At 36.9% G+C, this 19184-nt stretch overlaps 1 protein-coding gene across 16 annotated transcripts in view; it reads right to left on the bottom strand.

Annotated features, from left to right (window-relative positions):
• LOC124259141 (inositol hexakisphosphate and diphosphoinositol-pentakisphosphate kinase 2-like) overlaps nt 1–19184 on the bottom strand; it is a 75573-nt gene that overhangs the window by 35460 nt on the left and 20929 nt on the right. For 15 of the 16 annotated variants that reach the window (XM_046693239.1, XM_046693291.1, XM_046693264.1 and 12 more), the window contains exons 12-13: nt 18779–18864; nt 2177–2302 (exon numbers count right to left, since the gene is read on the bottom strand). In XM_046693239.1, coding sequence (XP_046549195.1) covers nt 2177–2302; nt 18779–18864 — 212 coding nt within the window. The remainder of the gene's footprint in view (nt 1–2176; nt 2303–18778; nt 18865–19184) is intronic. The other variant, XM_046693245.1, reaches the window with a different exon arrangement.

The following is a 19184-nucleotide window of genomic DNA, read 5'->3' as shown; positions in this document are numbered from 1 at the left end:
AACTGATACAAAATGTCCATTTGAATAATCTTCACACATCGCAAAGGGGTGGTGGGGTAGCCTAGTGGTTAAAGCATTGGCTCGTCACGCGACGAAGACCCGGGTTCGATTCCCACATGGGCACAATGTGTGAAGCCCATTTCTGGTGTCCCCCGCCGTGATATTGCTGGAATATTGCTAAAAGCGGCGTAAAACTAAACTCAGTCAGTCAGTCAGTCAGTAACTGAACGACTGCCATTATAAATATTAGTCACCACTAACCAATATAAGGTGATTATACAGATATGTAAAATAGATACTGAGGACAATTTGCAGATTGCTGTAGACTATCACTGTTTGTTACATGCACAGCCATGGATCCAGTCAAAAGTTAACGTTGTGCTTTTCTCTGTTAGTTCACTTGGATGGTGGATATTTATGAAAGAACGTGTCATTAAACTGACTGTTATTTTCAAGTGTATGCTAAATTGCGGTGGTCAAGATTGAATTATCTGAATAATAAAAAATAGGAATGTGGAAGCAGTTTGTCAGTGTTGACATCATTTGAAGAATAGTGTCTTAAAAACATATGAATGCCAAAATATGCTGTTTTAGGCTTATGGCCATCAGTGACATGGTTATGTTACTGACATTGCATCCAGTAGAAAAGTTGTGTATCATGTAAACTTAACATGAAAAAAATAGATCAAAGCTTGACATGTAGGAGTGGAGTTGGTGCATGGGAGTTCTCACATCACTCATTCTATTCTACCCTCTCAAGCAAATTATCTATTTCACCTTCGGTTGCTATTTGGAATAGAATTAATAACAATGGTACCCCTATGTAAGTACTAAGGTAAGTATGACATACACCTCCTACTATATAAAAGAATAGAATGAATAACTATGCTATCTCTACGTAAGTAACAAGGTAAACCTTGCCTACACCTTCCTGCTATCTTATTAGAACAGAATTAAGAACTATGCTATCTCTATGTAAGCAACAAGGTAATCCTGGCCTACACCTTCCTGCTATAGAATTACGATAGAATTAAGAACTATGCTATCTCTGTGTAAGTAACAAGGTAAGCCTGGGCTACACCTTCCTTCTATAGAAATAAATTAAAACAAGCATTGTCACTAAGGTGACATAATCCCCCGCCGCAAATTATCAAATCAAACTTAAAAAGTAATGAAAGTTTAAGATGAAGTTAAATGTCAACAAGTCAAGCTCTCTTGATATCTTGCTCTTTAGTTGTTCAAACACACAAATATGTTCAAGGCTGACTTTGACCTTGACATGAATGTCATAGTGTATGAAATATGCAAAAATGGTACTAAAGAAATTGCTTATTGAAAAACATTCAAGGGAAGTCTTGAAAGTCTATGAAGAAAATCCAGTGAATTCAGGTTAACATGCTGAAATCTTCAAAGTGTCGCAGTGACCTTGAAAATTATGTGAAGATCTCCAAATTGACTGGGCCCTGCACCTTCATTAGATGAAGCTTGGTGTCAAATATGAAGAAAATCCAGTGAATGGTTCTTGAGGTATCTCGCTGACAAGCATAACATGCAGGTTAATATGCTGAAATCTTCATGTGTCACCATGACCATATTGAAAATTAAGTGAAGGTCACCAAAATCGACTGGGCCCTGTGCCTTCTCTAGATAAAGCTTGATGTCAAATATGAAGAAAATCCAGTCAATGGTTCTTGAGGTATCTCGCTGACAAGCATAACATGCAGGTTAATATTCTGAAATCTTCAAAGTGTCACCATGTCCTTGAAAATTAAGTGAAGGTCACCAAACCTGACTGGGACCTTTCTTATACTGTTATGAACCTAGGTACCAAATAAAATGGTTCTTAAGATATTCCAATTCATACGTACGAATGGACGGACGGATGGACGGAGCCTAATACTATATCCCCCGCTTCGAGCTAAGCGTGTCGGGGGATAATTACGAACTATGCTATCTCTGTGTAAGTAACAAGGTAAGCCTGGGCTACACCTTCCTTCTATAGAATTGGAATAGAATTAAGAACTATGCTCTCTCTACGGAAGTAACAAGGGAAACATTGCCTACACCTTCCTGCTATAGAATTATATTAGAATTAAGAACTATGCTAACTCTATGTAAGTAACAAGGTAAGCCTAGCCTACACCTTCCTACATGGCTAAACTAAACATGCACTGACCCTGACCTCCGGGGTATAAAGTGCGGAAAGCCTTTCCTAGATCTTCTGCTTGGATCTTGCCTGCAGGAGTTAGCTCCCCTTCCCACTTGACAATTAGTAGAAGGGATGGATCACGTGGCACATCATCTATGGAAAACAGAAAAAATAGAATTGATCTCATTTGCTGTTTGAATATACCAATGACTTATTCTTATTCTTCGACTTTTGATAGGACAAGTTGACATGAAGTATTATTATACTAAAGTAAAATACAAGGTTGAATGGAGAAATCACTCATTTGGCTACACTATTTAAGTTTAGTTTCTTTGTAATGTTATCTCGGGTACCTTAAAAGAAAATTATACATCAGCTTATGAAGCTCAATATCTATGACATGATAATATTCATCATGTTATATAGCATGACCAGAAATTATTGAGAATTTTAGGAATATGTTTAATTGGATTTCTAGTATAAACAACCTTGACCAGCTATCAAGTGCTTGGTTTCATTCAAGAGAGACAACTCCGTTAACCCTTTTTCATTAGTTTGGGAAGAGTTATCCCCCTTTGTTTACTTGCTAGCAGACGACATTTTCAGTGATCCTCAGTATGGATGATTTAGAGAAGAGGAAGTTGATTTTAGAGTATTATAACAAGGACATCAGATCAGCTAAAGTGATTTCAAGTAGAACAGGCATCCCTTTGTCCACTGTTTATCGTGTTTTGAAAAATATTACAAATGGATATGGTATTGAGCACCAGGGAGGCGCAGGTAGGCCTCAAAAATTGACTGTCGGTGACAGGAGGCGGCTTGGTATTCTTGTTTCTAAAAACAAACGAAGGACTTTAGAAAACTTAAGGCTGGATATGATTGATAGAGGAACTGTGGCTGTCTGTAAGGAGACAATTAGAACTGAGCTGCATTCAATGGGTTGGCAGAAAAGTCAAGGAATTCCATCACCGATCATGAAACCTGAACAAAAGGAGCGAAGGTTGAACTGGTGCTTACAGCATAGAAATTTTAACTGGGACAATGTGATTTTCTCAGATGAAAGTTCTGTGTGGCTGTTTCCTAATACACAGAAATTCTGGACCAAACAAACTGAAAAACCTTTGTATCAGCGCCCAAAGTACAGTCAGAAATTTAACGTGTGGGGTGGCATATCTGTGTTAGGGAACAGCAGCCCTCTGTGTATTTGAAGGGAATATGAACAGTGAGCTGTACACAGATATGCTCGAGGGACATTTACTTCCATCTGCTCACGTGTTCTATGGAAATCTTTGGATTTTCCAGCAGGACAACGACCCAATACATCGTTCAAAGCATTCACAGGCCTGGTTTCGGACCCAAAATATGACATTATTAGATTGGCCAAGCTATAGCCCTGACCTAAATCCAATAGAAAATGTTTGGGGACTTATGAAGGAAAGTGTCAATAAGAAAAATCTGACAAATATTGCTGAAATGAAAGAAGAGGTGGTCCGATATTGGGACAGCATGGACCACGACTTTCTAACTTCTTTGATCAGTAGTATGCCCCGCCGCATTGAAGCCTGCATGAATACCCCACTCGGACACATTATACGGACTCCGACTGATCAATCCTTGTTGTACCCATTAATGCTGAGCGCCAGGTTAGGACCAACAGGTAGTGTTGGGAATTGGTTAAAATCTCATAATTGATGATTGGTTCATTACCACCGATCAATCATCGAAAATAATTGGTTAGCGTCATTTATGAAATTTGTTAATGCACAAAAATATAAGGAAAAAACATGTACTTATTTGGGGTTTTGGGGGCAAAATTTCACATCTTTAAAGGATGACTAGTATGTTAGGAACATAAATTTCTTGGTGTCTTTAAGATAAATTCATTGATGACTTGGAACAAGCTTGTAGTGCTTATGAAATGTAACAGACAAAACCAACCTTGTGAAAAATATTGTTGATGAAAACAAGTGTTCCAGAATTGTTTGTGTTCGATTATGAGAAAACATGATCGATTGCTTGGTCATTTAGTCACTGCGACCAATCTTCGATTATTTCAATTAATCGGACTACCACTACCAACAAGTACCATATTTTAGCGTCTTTTGGTATGACATGGCGAGGATCGAACCCATGACCTTCTGCTCTCCAGGCGGACGCTCTAAACACTACACCACGGAAGTGGTCTCATTTCATAAGAAAGAATAAATCTTAATTCTGATGACAGTGCTGAATGTATGTTATTTGGGCATTAATATTTACATGTATTAACTTCGGATGAAGCGAGATTTTTTCTCTTTCTTAGGCAGTTTAAGTGGCAAAAGACTATATTTAAAGAACATTTGATTTATTTATTATTTATGAAAAGTTAAATTGCTGGTTAAATCATGAACTTGTGTTCCCTTGTATTTTGATCCATCAATGAATATGAGGTAAGGCAAATAACAGTAATTCAAAATAATATCTCTTCTATTTTTTTTATCATCATGATTATGGCTAGTTTCTCCAGGGTATAGAACCACTAGCAGTAGAATAATGAATGTATTAGAATACACAAAACAAATGGCTACAGATATTGAGTTATCAGGCTGGCAGGGCAGAGAGCTTGTTAATAGTTTTTCAAGAGCGAATGTGACCAGTGTGCGTAAATCTCCAGTCACTGGCCCAACTGGCTAGTGAATTTTCATGGGGTCATTTTGTAAATATATCATGCTCTCGACTTGTTAAGTTATAATACACTTCTAAATCATGCAAGATTATGGCCTGATAAGAATTCTCATCATATAACAGCTTAATGATGAAACCTGTGTCATGCAAACAATATCTTATTTTCATCTATTTTTGTAATCTTTGGTCAGTTTCTACATTCAAATTTCGGACTAGTGAATTATTTTATGGGCTAGTAACTTTCAGGCATAGCTAGCCCGACTGGCCAACAAAATTTGGAAACTATTTCGCACACTGATTATGTCTAAAGTCAAATTGAAATATATCAGGTGATTTTTATGACTGTATCAAACCTGTTCATTGACATGTTGACCAAATGTAACAAAGTACCTTTTATAGGTTATCAGAAACATTTGTAAGCCATTATAAACAGAAAAATAGCTAGTTCTTGAAGCATCTTAAAATGTTAAAGCATGAAATTAAACTACTATTCATGTCACAACAAATTACCCATGTGATTTAATATATCATCACTTTCTATTAAAATATTTAGAACTCATGAAAGCAACAACAGAAGCTTGCAAGACAATTTGGTCTTCATATATTCAGAAACTGAACAGAAACAACAAATGTTATGTCAAAGAAAGTCTGAATAATAATCCTGATAAATAATTTGTTGTGACAACATGTACAATGGCACAAATCATGAAATCACATAAACAAAAAGACATATAAAAACATGAGTTCTTTGTGGAAACCTGTAAATCAAATAAAGTATGAAAATGAATGCATTAAAGGTGCCGATGACAAGGATACATGATGATGTCAGCCCACTGCAAACAAATCCTCACTACACAGCAAACACTACTGTCATACCATTCATTGTTAGCGAGGTAAGTTGATTATCTACAGTCAATACAACACTAAGTTACTAACTAACTATATCATTCAGTGAAGAGCTGCAGACATATATAACAAGCACCTGAGACGAAAAACCTTGACCACCCAGGATCACAATTATTTCATAAAAGGAAACAATCTTTTGTTTCAAAGCTGCAGTCAGTAGACATACATATTCGTCACTTTACAAAATGTTCAGTATAACATGTGAAAAACAATCCTTTGCTGTTCTGACAAAGGTACATCCCAGCCAAAATACTTATGCTGCTTTTTTAGCATCCATGTAATGTGACAGGCAGCTAAAGTCCTCTGCTGGACTTGTTATCCCAAATTTAAGGTGTGGGGGTTATGGGTCTAATATCAACAATGCAAGAAAGTATGGAATAGAAAACACATTGAACAGTGGAATTGGTATACCTTGGACACCTATTAACAGAATCAGTGGTACCTATGTGCATGTGGGTTGGGTAAAAAGTCTGATTCAAAATGGGCTAAAGAAATCTTTTGGTAGCAGAGATTGATATGAGCCTTCACAGATCATAAAAGGAAACATCGAGGCAACTTAACTGGATATTAATAACATATCTAATGATGGAAAGGGGGAAACTCTCTGTAAACAGACTATCCAGATAAAAATGAAAAGAGTGAATGAGTGAGTGAGTGAGTTTAGTCTTACACTGCTTTTAGCATTATTCCAGCAATATCAAGGGGGGGGGACACAAGAATGGGCTTCACACCATGTACCTATGCTGGGAATCGAACCCGGGCCTTTGGCATGACAAGCAAACGCTTTAACCACTAAGCTACAAGAATGTGATACAGCAGACAGTGGAATGTGGGCGAGTGTAGTGTAGAGAATATTATGTACTGTTAATGATGCTGGAGAAGATTTATACTTCCAGATGATAGTCAAGCTGTAGTTTATTCCAATAACTGTGTTTACATTTGGAAAGACAGTGAAATCAGTCAAGTGTGCCCACTAATGAAAGGAGTGAATGAGTGAGTGAGTATGGTTTTACGCCACTTTTATCAATATTCCAGCAACATCAGAACATGTGGAACTGTATTCCACAATTCCAACTAGGAACCTTGAAGTCATTTATATGAAGGGTAATCTTACCATAGTTGGAGGTGGGTATTAAATATTTATTTCAAATGTCATCATTCAATATACACACTTTTGTAATGTAGTGACAAATATATATGTCCCATGACTGTGTAAGAGAAACCTTATGTTCCAAATCATGGTTTTCATGAGAAATAGAAAAAACCCAACAATATAATGAACAATAAAATTTCAGGGCTGCACTTCAACATCTCCAAAATACTTACCTTAACTGCAACTGATGTCATCACCATTATATTGGAATCTATTTAGCATAGGGTCCGTGATGGGTTTCCATCAAACATGGAAAAGTGAGCTACCCTTGAAGTTGGAAGTTTGGTGTATTGTATTGCTATTCATGCAGTGACGTTTTAACAAACTCAGAACAACCACACTGATTTAACAGTCATAATACTGTTCCTGATGTTTCAAAATGTTTTAGGAAACCTTTAAAGCTTAAACCAGTCCAATCACAAATAAACTTCATGTGTAGTAACAAATCCATTTTTCAAAACAACCTCATAAAGTAGAATAATGTGTCACAATGCAGTCTATAGCTGTCAAAGTCAACTAGCAACAAATACCAAATTTGGTAGAAATATTTCATAAATCGATATAAATAAAACACTAAGCTTTAGTAACAAAGCATTTCCAATACAACTGATAATCTGTGAGCCACTATTACTGTCAGGTTCTACCTGATCCTATCAGTGGCTAACGAGGAGCAAAGTATTAACACCCAGACAACTCACAACAGCAATAGACAAGCAGCTCATGACAAAAGCTCACTAGGATTAACACCCTATGTGGACTAAAAACGTGAACCTGCTAATCAAGAAATCTAGCCAATAAAAACAAAAATAAACCTTTAAACTTTTTAAGTTAGAATTTTTCATGTCCTATAAACAGGCATTATTGAAAATCAGTAAGGTCTTTCCATCAAAACAACGTCAGCTTCAGTTTTTTGTTTAGTACAGATGTATCAGACAGATCATTCACCTTAATAGGTTAAATACAAGAGATGTCACAGACAGACATGCATTTACAACTCTCCAACAGTGAATTTTAATTAGATAGTTAAAGGAAAATACGAGTGAATTGCAATAATTTGCTGGGTGAAAGATAAAGTCATCAGAAACATATTCCCAAATTTTCAATTAAAAATTATGTATAATTATGTTTTAATCGAAAACAGTTTCTGTAAATCTCAGCTTCGGCCATTATGCATATTTCGCTGGAACCCACGTGACCTTTCCGCTCGTGACATCAAATGTGCCTGGAGTCCGCCACATTGCCAAAGACCAAGCGCTACAGTAGTACAAATCGTGTTGTTTCTGTCGTTCTCTTAAATGGTACGATGTTGTATTGCGTTGCCTGGGTTGGGATGCGGCATCATCTAACATGGGAAAGAAACACCATTTCTTCCGTTTTCCAAGTGAAATGACAGATTTCGGCAGGAGAAATGCGCCGATCATTCCGAGTCGGACGCATATGAAAGAGACATGCACGCATGGGGTATGGAAATCCCCAAGCTAGGCTGAAGAAGGAAAAAGTATCCACGAGATTCATTTATACTCCATCATTCCCTGTAACAACTTACTGTCAGTGGTATTTTTAACATAAATTAAATCAAGTCCGGTTGCCAGTCGAATTGCCCCCCCTACAAAATGCCCCAGCAAATGGGGTAGTCAAAATGCCCCAATTTATTTAAAATGAATAAATATAGGCCATAAATGCATAGTTTTGTCAACTTTGATATTATGTTCTTCATATATAAGTATATACATAGTTATGAGTTTACTAATGAAACATTTATCAGAAATAACTTGTATATTAAGAACATAATATCATAATAAGTTGACAAAAAACTATGCATTTACGGCATATATTCAATCATTATAAATAAATTTGAACAAATTAGAATGAATGGCCAAATTTGCTGGGGCATTTTGTAGCTGGGGCACTTCGACTGGTACACATGAGATATATATTATCAACATCAGTAAGTGATTTCACATGAGCTTGAAAATGTTTCACTATAACGTTCTTTTCGGTTTGGAGCCCTAAATGATGCAGTCAACTCGAAACATTGCCGAATACAACGGCAAATCATGAAGTACTTGTTGCTTTCATATTTTTTCCATTTTGTCCAATTACGCACGTTGGCATCAGGCTCGCTACTAGTATTTGTCAGTAGTGAGTACCGTGAAAGTTGTTCTGTATTCTCATTGGCTGACAAGATGTCATTCTAAGGCTATATCCGAGTACCATAACTATTTCCATAACCAAACAATGGGGAAACATACGTTGTCCTGACTAGTATTTTATAATTCACTAGTTTTCGGGGAATAACTTATCTGCGTCGCGAATATTATCTCTGCTCGACCAGGCTGGGATCTTGTATCGAGACTTGATACGTTATTAATGAGAACTAGGATCCTAACTTTTTTCAACAAAATAATTCCAGTGTAATTTTTGAAGCAGATAATTTTTATTTTCCCTCGTCTGAAGCATAATTATTTTGTTTTTAAATCCCAGACACCCTACAGTCACCCATTTGACACAAAATGAACTGTAATCACATTTTTTTTATAAAAATTCTTAGTGACTGGTCATATATTTATAGGGGTGAGTTTGCTGGCTGGAACTGTATGACATTTTGCTGACAAATAGTAATCTTGTTAAATGATATGGTCTATTTTTAAATTTATTTTGACCTCAAGCGGTGTCTCCGTTTCGCTTGATTATTCTTCTTCATCTTCAGTGGAAGATTGTTTTGCAAGATGTAAAATCGGATCGTATTGATACGGTCTAACATCCATTTCAGAAATGACATCAGGAACATCTTTTAACTGCTTCAGAATCCATGGATACTGTAAGGTTGTGAGGTAAAATCAAAGAGAAAGCCATCAGCAACAGGCACTTATGACGTCCTGTCACGTGATACCCCCTCTGCTCATTAACTGTCGGTGTTTCCGTAATAGGCGGAAATCACGATCACTGAGAAATGCGTTTTGTGTTTTTATTGCTATTTTACAAACTCTTTGTTCAATTTTAATCACTTCAGCGCTTCCACACGGAATGTGACTTTTAGAATATCCTTTACAATATATCAAAAACTCAAAAATTACATATTTTTCCTTATCCTGACTCATACTCTTTTTTACTTGTAGAATCCAACAGAGCCGAGGTGGAATATATATATAATACTTTTGGATTTTAATAATTAGTGATTTGAACTGTGATGATTGTAATAACCCTATAGGAACTTCATAAAGCACTGAATTGATGAATTCCTGCTGCTAACTTATCAGCTGCCATATCTAGGTTATTACAATGTACTATTATGATAAAGCATATATATAACATTAATACAATGCTTAAGACTAATAGACTTAAGCATTGTTAATATCTTCAGTATATAAACTCCTTAGAGTTTGTTGTTAGCTAAATTACTTTAAAATATAAACATAGTACCAAGCTTAAGATATGATTAAACTTAAGCTAATATATAATAGCAAAACTCCTTTAGAGTTTGTTAGTTAATGTACTTATATGATATAGACATAGTGCTTTGAGCTTAAGATATGTGAATAAGCTTTAGCTACATATATAATAGCAAAACTCTGTAGAGTTTGTTAAGGCTAATATATTTTACAATATGAGTATAGTACTGTGCTTAAGATATAATTAACTTAAACTTGCTACATATATAATAGCCAAAACTCACGTAGGTGTTTGTTAGCTTATAGATTTATAATGTAACCATAGTACTAAGCTTAAGAAGATAAGATTAGACTTAAAGCTAAATGTATAGCAGTAAAAACTCCTTAGAGTTTATTAACTATATATACTTATGTTATATAACCATAGTACTGAGCTTAAGATATAAATTAGAAACTTAAGCTATATATATAATAACAAAACTCCGTAGAGTTTTTGTTAGCTAATACATTTATAATGTAACCATACTGCTTAAGATATGATGAAACTTAAGCTAATTGTATAATAGCAAAAACCCTTCAGGTTTGTTAGCTAAAATGTCTTTTATGATATAAACCTGAGTATTGAGTTTATGAAGGAAACCTTAAGCTACATACATATCAGCAAACACTCGTGGAGTTTGTTAGCTAATATACTTATATGATAGAAAAACTTAGTATTGAGCTTTGAAGGGAAACCTTAAGCTACATATATAATAGCAAAAACTACTTAGAGTTTGTGTAGCTATGCATATGATATAAACATAGTATTGAGCTTAAGATTTGAAGGAAAACTTAAGCTACATATATAATAGCAAAAACTTCATTAGAGTTTGTTAGCTAATACAAGTTATAATGTAACCATAAAGTTTGGAATTGTGATTGAGCTTAAGCCAAATATATAATAGCAAAAACTCTTTTAGAGTTTGATAGCTAATATACCTATATGATATAAACATAGTATTAAGCTTTAAGATATGAATAGAGCTTAAGTTACATATATATAATAGTAAAAACTCCTGGTGAGGTTTGTTAGCTAATACATGTTATAATGTAACCATATTGCCTTAAGATATGATGAGCCTTTAAGCCAAATAGCAAAACTCTTTAGAGTTTGTTAGCTAATATACTGATATGATATAAAGTTAAGTACTGAGCTTAAGATATGACTTAAGCTTGTTAATTGAGTTAGAAAGCAAACTCTTTAGAGTTTGTTAGTTAATGTACTTATATATGATACGGGTATAAAGTGCCGAGCTTAAGATAGAATGTTTTAGCTACACTATATATAGCGGTAGTAAACTTTGTAGAGTTTACAGCTAATATATTTTTAAAATATGAGTATAAGGTAGTACTGTGCTTAAGAAGGTACGAATTGTGTTGAAGGAAGCGGCAGCTCAAAACCTCCTTGTTGCAGAGCGACAGTTAGATGAGAATAACTCACAGCAACGGTTTTCAGGAGCAAGATTAGATTTAAGCTAAATAGAGAGGAAAGTAAAACCCTGCAGAGTCATTAACCATATACTTATGTTATATAACTATAGTACTGAGCTAGAGATAGAACAACCGGTTAGACATATATAATACAAACCCTCAAGAGAGCCTTGCTAAATAATACATTTTATAATAACCATACTGTCAAGATATGAGAGTTTGTTAGCTAAATTACTTTAAAATATAAACATAGTACTAAGCTTAAGATATGATTAAACTTAAGCTAATTATATAATAGCAAACTCCTTTAGAGTTTGTTAGTTAATGTACTTATATATGATATAGACATAGTGCTGAGCTTAAGATATGAATAAGCTTTAGCTACATATATAATAGCAAAACTCTGTAGAGTTTGTTAGCTAATATATTTTACAATATGAGTATAGTACTGTGCTTAAGATATAATTAACTTAAGCTACATATATAATAGCCAAAACTCTGTAGAGTTTATTAGCTTATAGATTTATAATGTAACCATAAGGTACTAAGCTTAAGATAAGATTAGACTTAAGCTAAATGTATATAGCAAAAAAACTCCTTAGAGTTTATTAACTAATATACTTTTATGTTATAACCATAGTACTGAGCTTAAGATATAATTAAACTTAAGCTATATATATAATAGCAAACTCCGTGACAGAGTTTTGTTAGCTAATACATTTTATAATGTAACCATACTGCTTAAGATATGATGAAACTTAAGCTAATTGTATAATAGCAAAAAACCCTTCAGAGTTTGTTAGCTAAAATACTTTTATGATATAAACCTAGTATTGAGTTTATGAAGGAAACCTTAAGCTACATATATAATAGCAAACACTCCGTAGAGTTTGTTAGCTAATATACTTATATGATATAAACATAGTATTGAGCTTTGAAGGAAACCTTAAGCTACATATATAATAGCAAAAACTCCGTAGAGTTTGTTAGCTAATATACTTATATGATATAAACATAGTATTGAGCTTAAGATTTGAAGGAAAACTTAAGCTACATATATAATAGCAAAACTTCAGTAGAGTTTGTTAGCTAATACAAGTTATAATGTAACCATAAAAGTTTAGAAATTATGATGAAACTTAAGCCAAATATATAATAGCAAAAACTCTTTTAGAGTTTTGATAGCTAATATACCTATATGATATAAACATAGTATTGCTTTAAGATATGAATAAGCTTAAGTTACATATATAATAGTAAAAACTCCGTAGGAGTTTGTTAGCTAATACATGTTATAATGTAACCATATTGCTTAAGATATGATGAGCCTTAAGCCAAATAGCAAAAACTCTTTAGAGTTTGTTAGCTAATATACTGATATGATATAAACATAGTACTGAGCTTAAGATATGAATAAGCTTAAGCTACCTATAAAATAACCCAAACTCTGTAGAGTTTGTTAGCTTATATATTTTTACAATCTGAGTATAGTACTATGCTTAAGATATAATTAAGTTAAGGTAAATATATAATAACCAACTCTGTAGAGTTGTTAACTTATATATTGTATGATGTAATAATCATAGTACTGTGATGATAAAAGAACTTAAGCAAATTATATATAGCATGTAGCTATTTAGTACTGTTATAAGATAAGTAGAAATCTGTAAGATTGACTTATCTTCTCCGAGGAACTGTCAACTGTTGTGCGAGGACCATGGGATCGAATTGGTGGATACCTGAGATGTCCTCGGTGATGATATCTCTCAGATAATGGTTGGCAACCACCATATCGGATCTCCAGAAAATAAACCCTCCATTATTTCAAATAATATTCTAGCAATCTATACGGAAAGGTTGATTTCTGTGAAGATCTATGCAACGTCGTTGATTAATTAATATAGCGACGTTTTGTGTTGTAAATAGCCTGTGCAATTGTCTTCACGTAGGCTTATAGACGGCATATGGCATACAGTTGATAGACAACTTATGCGATGTCTTGAACGGACTGGCCAGTGGCAGCTATATATGGACCAGTGGCTAATATAGGGAGACCTTGGAGGAATTCCTCGGTGGGGCGCCGAGGAGACTTCAGCGAGAAGCTCTTGAAGTATCCATTCTAGATTTCCTGTGTGAGGTAGACTTTGAGCCACTTAGCCTTCAGCGACCTTGGCGAAGGTATCGAGTCAGAGCCGATCAGTATATATATAATATATGGCGCTTGCCGCGAGCGACCTCTGTGTTCAACAGGAGTGAGTGAGTGAGTGTTTTGTTTCGCCGCGACTCAGCAATATGTGGAAGTCGGTGAAGCGCTACTCCTCGCGTGGCGTCCTTGTAACTGGTGAGGCTCTAGCTCGCTTCTTGGAGGTGGCCTGGGACTTCCTTAGCGAAGTGTCTAGAATCCGATCAATATATGAGCATTAGCTTCATACAGGGTGTGGTTCTTGCTGGTTCTGCATAAGTAGAGGCCGGAGAGTAGATCATCCTATCATCTTCAGAAGTCGTGTCACGAGAAATCTGGTGATAAAAAATCTCATTGATCATTCTAGATCTATTAATGCCAAGAACATGCGCCTCTGGCGTTTGAACTGTTATGGCTTTATGGTAGGCTGTGTCCATACCTGTGGCAACGCAGCAATCGAGTCGATCGGAGGTAAGGTGATGGCGTCTGCCTAGTCTTCCTTTATCAGGTATGTCTCGTGCCGAAGTTGCCACTCTTGGAAGGTGAAGAGATCTAGGTTGTTTACCATCCAATATAATTATCTCAGCGTCTGAAAATGATGCCTCCATCATTTTCTATCCCAGCATCGCTGATGAGATGTTGATGCTCTTCTGATGGTGGACTGTGTATTTCTATCTCTATGTCGGGTGGACGCCGGGGAGACCTGACTGTAGACTTGTGTGCAGACTTGTGTGGTGACCTGTGAGACGCGATCGGCGTGGTGATGTGCTTAATGAGATCGGGCGCTGTTAGCGGCGCAGAGATCGTGTTGGTGATCTCGTCTATGGGTTGACCTTCTCGGAGACCTGTGAGGAGAATGTTGATATAGCTTCGCTGGCTCTTGTGTAGTCAGGTGTCCTTCGCGAAGGCCCTGGCGAAACTTCCTCTGCTTCGGTCCTGAGGGAAGCGGCGATTTGACTACCAGCGAAGGCTACCGCGGAGGTCTGATGGTCTGAGTCCGCATCTAAGGATGAAGCGAGGAAGGTGATGATCTATCCCGCCTTCGCGAAGGCCATGAAAGGCTGTACATCTGGGTCCTTCGTGGAGGTGGTCTCATGACTTCCCTTCGAAGGTGGCTTCGTCGTGTGGCTGTTGCACGCTGATGGGGTGCCTCTGGGGTGTCGTCTGCGTTGGAACCTTCAGCGAAGGCTCCAGGCCTTGGGCTGGCTGCTTCCCAGTCTGTAGTGGCCTCCATCATGATCATGATTTGCCGCAACAGTTCATCTGGGATGGTCTGGCGACGAATTAGTCGGTGCCCTCTCTGCGATGTTAGCGGCGGGGCCCTCAGGAAGTCGATCTGAGCGTCAGTGTAGAGACCTCAGGCTGCATGGCGATCTCTGTTGATGTCACTGTAGCTGTCTCCGGTCAGCTTCTTTGGCGCGACGTCGGGGATGATGATGATCGGCTGATCATCGCAGAGGCCCAGTTCAGCGGCTGGAACAATCTCGGTTGAGAAAGTCGCAGTAGACTTCGTTGATTTCCCCTCAGAGGTCGGCGGCGCTGCCCTGGGGGTGCAAAGTCCGCGTTGAGTGTTGGTAGCGGCGGGACCCTCAGGAAGATCATAGAATATCAGCGTTGGTACATCAGGCTGCATGTTGATCTGCGCTGACATCACTGTTATCGAACATCGGTCATTCTTTTGATGTACATCAGGTATGATGATCGGCTGATCATCATACAGGCCAAATCTCGCGACGGGGAACAATCTCGGCCGAGAAAGTTCAAGCGAGACTTCGTTGATTTCCCCTCAGAGGGCGTTGAGATGCAGTAGAAACCCTCTAGTCTTCGGTTGCACGATGGGATGTCTGGGGAAGCAGGACGCTTCTTGGCGGCGGACTACGTCCACGCTCTCTACCACTCTAAGAAGGAACACCAGGCGGAGGGGGGTCAACCAACAGCAGTAGACTGGCGAGGGTTCAGGTGTATCAGTCATGGCTAGAGCTCTCTGCATCGCAGCGACCTATCTGCTGCGGCGTCTCAAACGCGAAAGTAATTATTTATTAAAGGTAGAATTGGATAAATTAGTATCGCGAACTGCAACGTGAATCACATGAAACATGGCAGTACAGCTAGAGGGCATATTAAATGGATCAGCAGCAGAATAAAAACGTAATGTGCAACAGTACAGAATTTTATCAACGTAATCCACTGCAACAACCACGGCCCGTGCATAAACAGTAGAAACACGACTAAATATCAATATATAATTGTTGAAAGATACTAGCTAAACCTCTATAGATCTCTATACGAAGTAACTAACTAAATATAATCAAAGGATATAGTGTGTCGGGAGACACAGGCGCTCTCACGTCCAGCTCACTGGGCGAAGAAGGAGAGAGTGAGGCACATGGGTAGAGGTGGCGCCCTCGTTCCCGCGCTTGTGGAAGGGAGGTAACTCGTAGTGTGCTAATTAGTGATTTTACATTGAAGGGAACTTCAATTAGGGAGATACAAGTGTTCCACTATGTTCGCAAGAGGAAGGAGACAAGCAAAAAGAGCATGAGTCAGGATAAGGAAAAATGTTTTGTTTTCGATTCGTATTCTCCTTTAAACAATGTTAATCATGAGAATACTATCAATTTCCATTCAGTAACATCAATCCTTTTTGAAGGTAAGGTATCACAAATAAATTTCAAATGATTAAATTTTGTGCAAGTTCAACAATCAATTTTGATTTTTTTTTTAAAATATAATCTACCAATGCCAAACTCTGATGGAATATAGACTTGCGTGAGAATCATACAACCATTACAGGTAATGTTTTGTTACCACTCATCTCCTCTACGTTTATACTGATGACTTGTTCATGCAATCAAACAGTAAATGAAAAACTTAGTGAGATTTTTTTTTTGAAAATCTGAAGCAACAACTCATTTGGTTTTTGAACATCTATTAATCCACAGTATACATGAAACCAGGTTAGACAAAACCAGCAAAAATCCCAGGTTACAACAGGTAAACCTTGCCTAGTGTTACTTGAAGAGTTACAGCCAACCTGCTACCCTTACACACAGAAACCATATCCGAATATAATGTGTCAAGCTATCAGTGTACTCAGGTCAAACTCTTTGTTCAGATCAAACAGAGCAATACAAATAATGAAACAATCCAACAACAAGCAGCGAACAAGAAGCCAACTTGGATCACATCTAGGTTACAAACCCTCACTGGACGAGCTGTGTAGATGGCCAAATGGCTGATTCTTGAGCTGAACTTTACGATGAATGCCCGTGAACTCGTACCTATATGTGTCCAACAGAAAAATTTACATCAACACGCAGAGCAAAGAAAGAAGCCGTGCAAGATGGCAGACTTGAATCTAAAGTGTATCATCAGGGTCTAGCCTTCTTTCCACAGTTCATTTTTCTCAACTGCTAAGAAGGTTCTTCATTCTTCTGAGTCTATATTTTTCCTACTCTTGTCTAAAATTGACAATAAATCATTCAAAATATCAAATGTCCCATCACCCCAAAAATGTCTTATTCTAACTGACAAATCAAGACATACCTGGGAATACCCTGGAATATTCCCGTTTCTATTCTAACAGTGTTGTCACTATCCAATTTATCCAAAGAATGCATTTATTTTAAAGTATCAGGATCAACAGAGTTACTCTGAAAAATATACCAGATCAAAATATGAAAGTTCTATCCTTATTGACCTAACACCAATCTGACTACCAAATCCCGACTACCTAATAATGACGTATCCTTCGACTCAGTGAAATGCCGATATTTTGTCAATGAAGCTGAAATATACTTAATCATTCAATATAGTTTCATCTCAATTCAAAGTCTTTCAACATGTTAAACTATGTTTATGTTCAACCAGCTTATTACTCTTTTGACTATATTTCTCTTTTTGCAAGTAAACCTTCAGAGTCCATTTCATTACTGTCAAGAAATAACTTCTGTGGTCTAAGTTGTTTTGCAGTCACCTCTGCTGAACACGCTGCTAATGTTAACTCAGATGATACAAACAATATATCAAGTTTACCACCTTGCAATGGACAGAACGGAACACAGAACAGTGAACAACAAGTACCAGGATTCCATGACTGTCCAGTTGAAACCTGCAATGCTGCTGGATCACCAGATGATTTCTCATATATGTCTAAAGGATAATCTAGAGAAAAGAAATATCAGTTAGAAATCTTGAACCTAGAAGAGATAAGAAACTTGGATTAGATATACTGCTTTAGAAGCTCAAAGTTATGTGGACATTTGTTATGAGGGCTTTTGTTAGTTATTAAGTTCTTAAGCTGTAGCAATGCAAGGGATTTGGGGGACATTTTGAATTTATGGAATTGACGAAATAAGACAGCTATAATAATCCCATACTAATACATAGGATGGTCCTATAAGGGTGTTTGCAGGAAACACAAGAATGTTCATTTAACTACCAGCATTGGGGTTGGGATACAAAATTATTTAAGGCAAGACAATATTTATTCTATAGTTTTTAAGTGCACTAATAACGAGCTAAATGGATATGCTTAAACCTACCCTAAATCTTATGTTTGTAATCACCAGACATAAATATGTAGTTTAGAAGGGCTTCCAGCTGTCCAGTGTACACATTATATAACCAAATGTGCTTAGTAAGCTACAGTCAACCATATTCTGCCTGTTTGATTGATTATATATATACACACTGTACAACAAAAACCTGGTCCCCTTGGCTCGGGCAGACTACACATGCTTCACAAAAGGCGTTCTATTGACCATGCACTGCTAGCAATTCGGCCAAAGTCCCCACACAAAACAACACAGAGCGTCAACAGCATGGAGTCTGGATTACAAATCTGAAGACCATTTACACACCCTCTTCACTGGAAGACTTCTTAGGGCAACCCTGAGGCTGGTATTTGATCTGCACTTTGCGATTTATTCCAGAAAAGTGTCCATACCTGAAACATTATGTGACCAACACACATTAGTGGGCAAATTAAAATCAATATCTTGATGAAATCACATTCTCCATCATGATGTCACTGGAACAATAGATTGACCTGTTAATCCCCTTTGGTGTGTATAACCACACAATTACATGCCGCAGTGTGGACAAAGAAATGGGACAATAGTCAATTTAATAATCACATTTACATGCGGCAAATGAATGTGGACAAACAGTAAAACAATAAGTAACAGTATTACCAGAATTACATACAACAAATCAAATGTGGACAAAACAGAGAACAGTAAGAAATTGTAACTTGGGGGATAATTT

This window comes from Haliotis rubra, unplaced genomic scaffold (genome assembly GCF_003918875.1).
Source record: "Haliotis rubra isolate DU_JTF1 unplaced genomic scaffold, ASM391887v1 Scf118, whole genome shotgun sequence".
Lineage (NCBI taxonomy): Eukaryota > Metazoa > Mollusca > Gastropoda > Lepetellida > Haliotidae > Haliotis > Haliotis rubra.
Note: the sequence above shows the minus strand (reverse complement) of the source record. Positions and strands in the feature narration are given on the sequence as shown.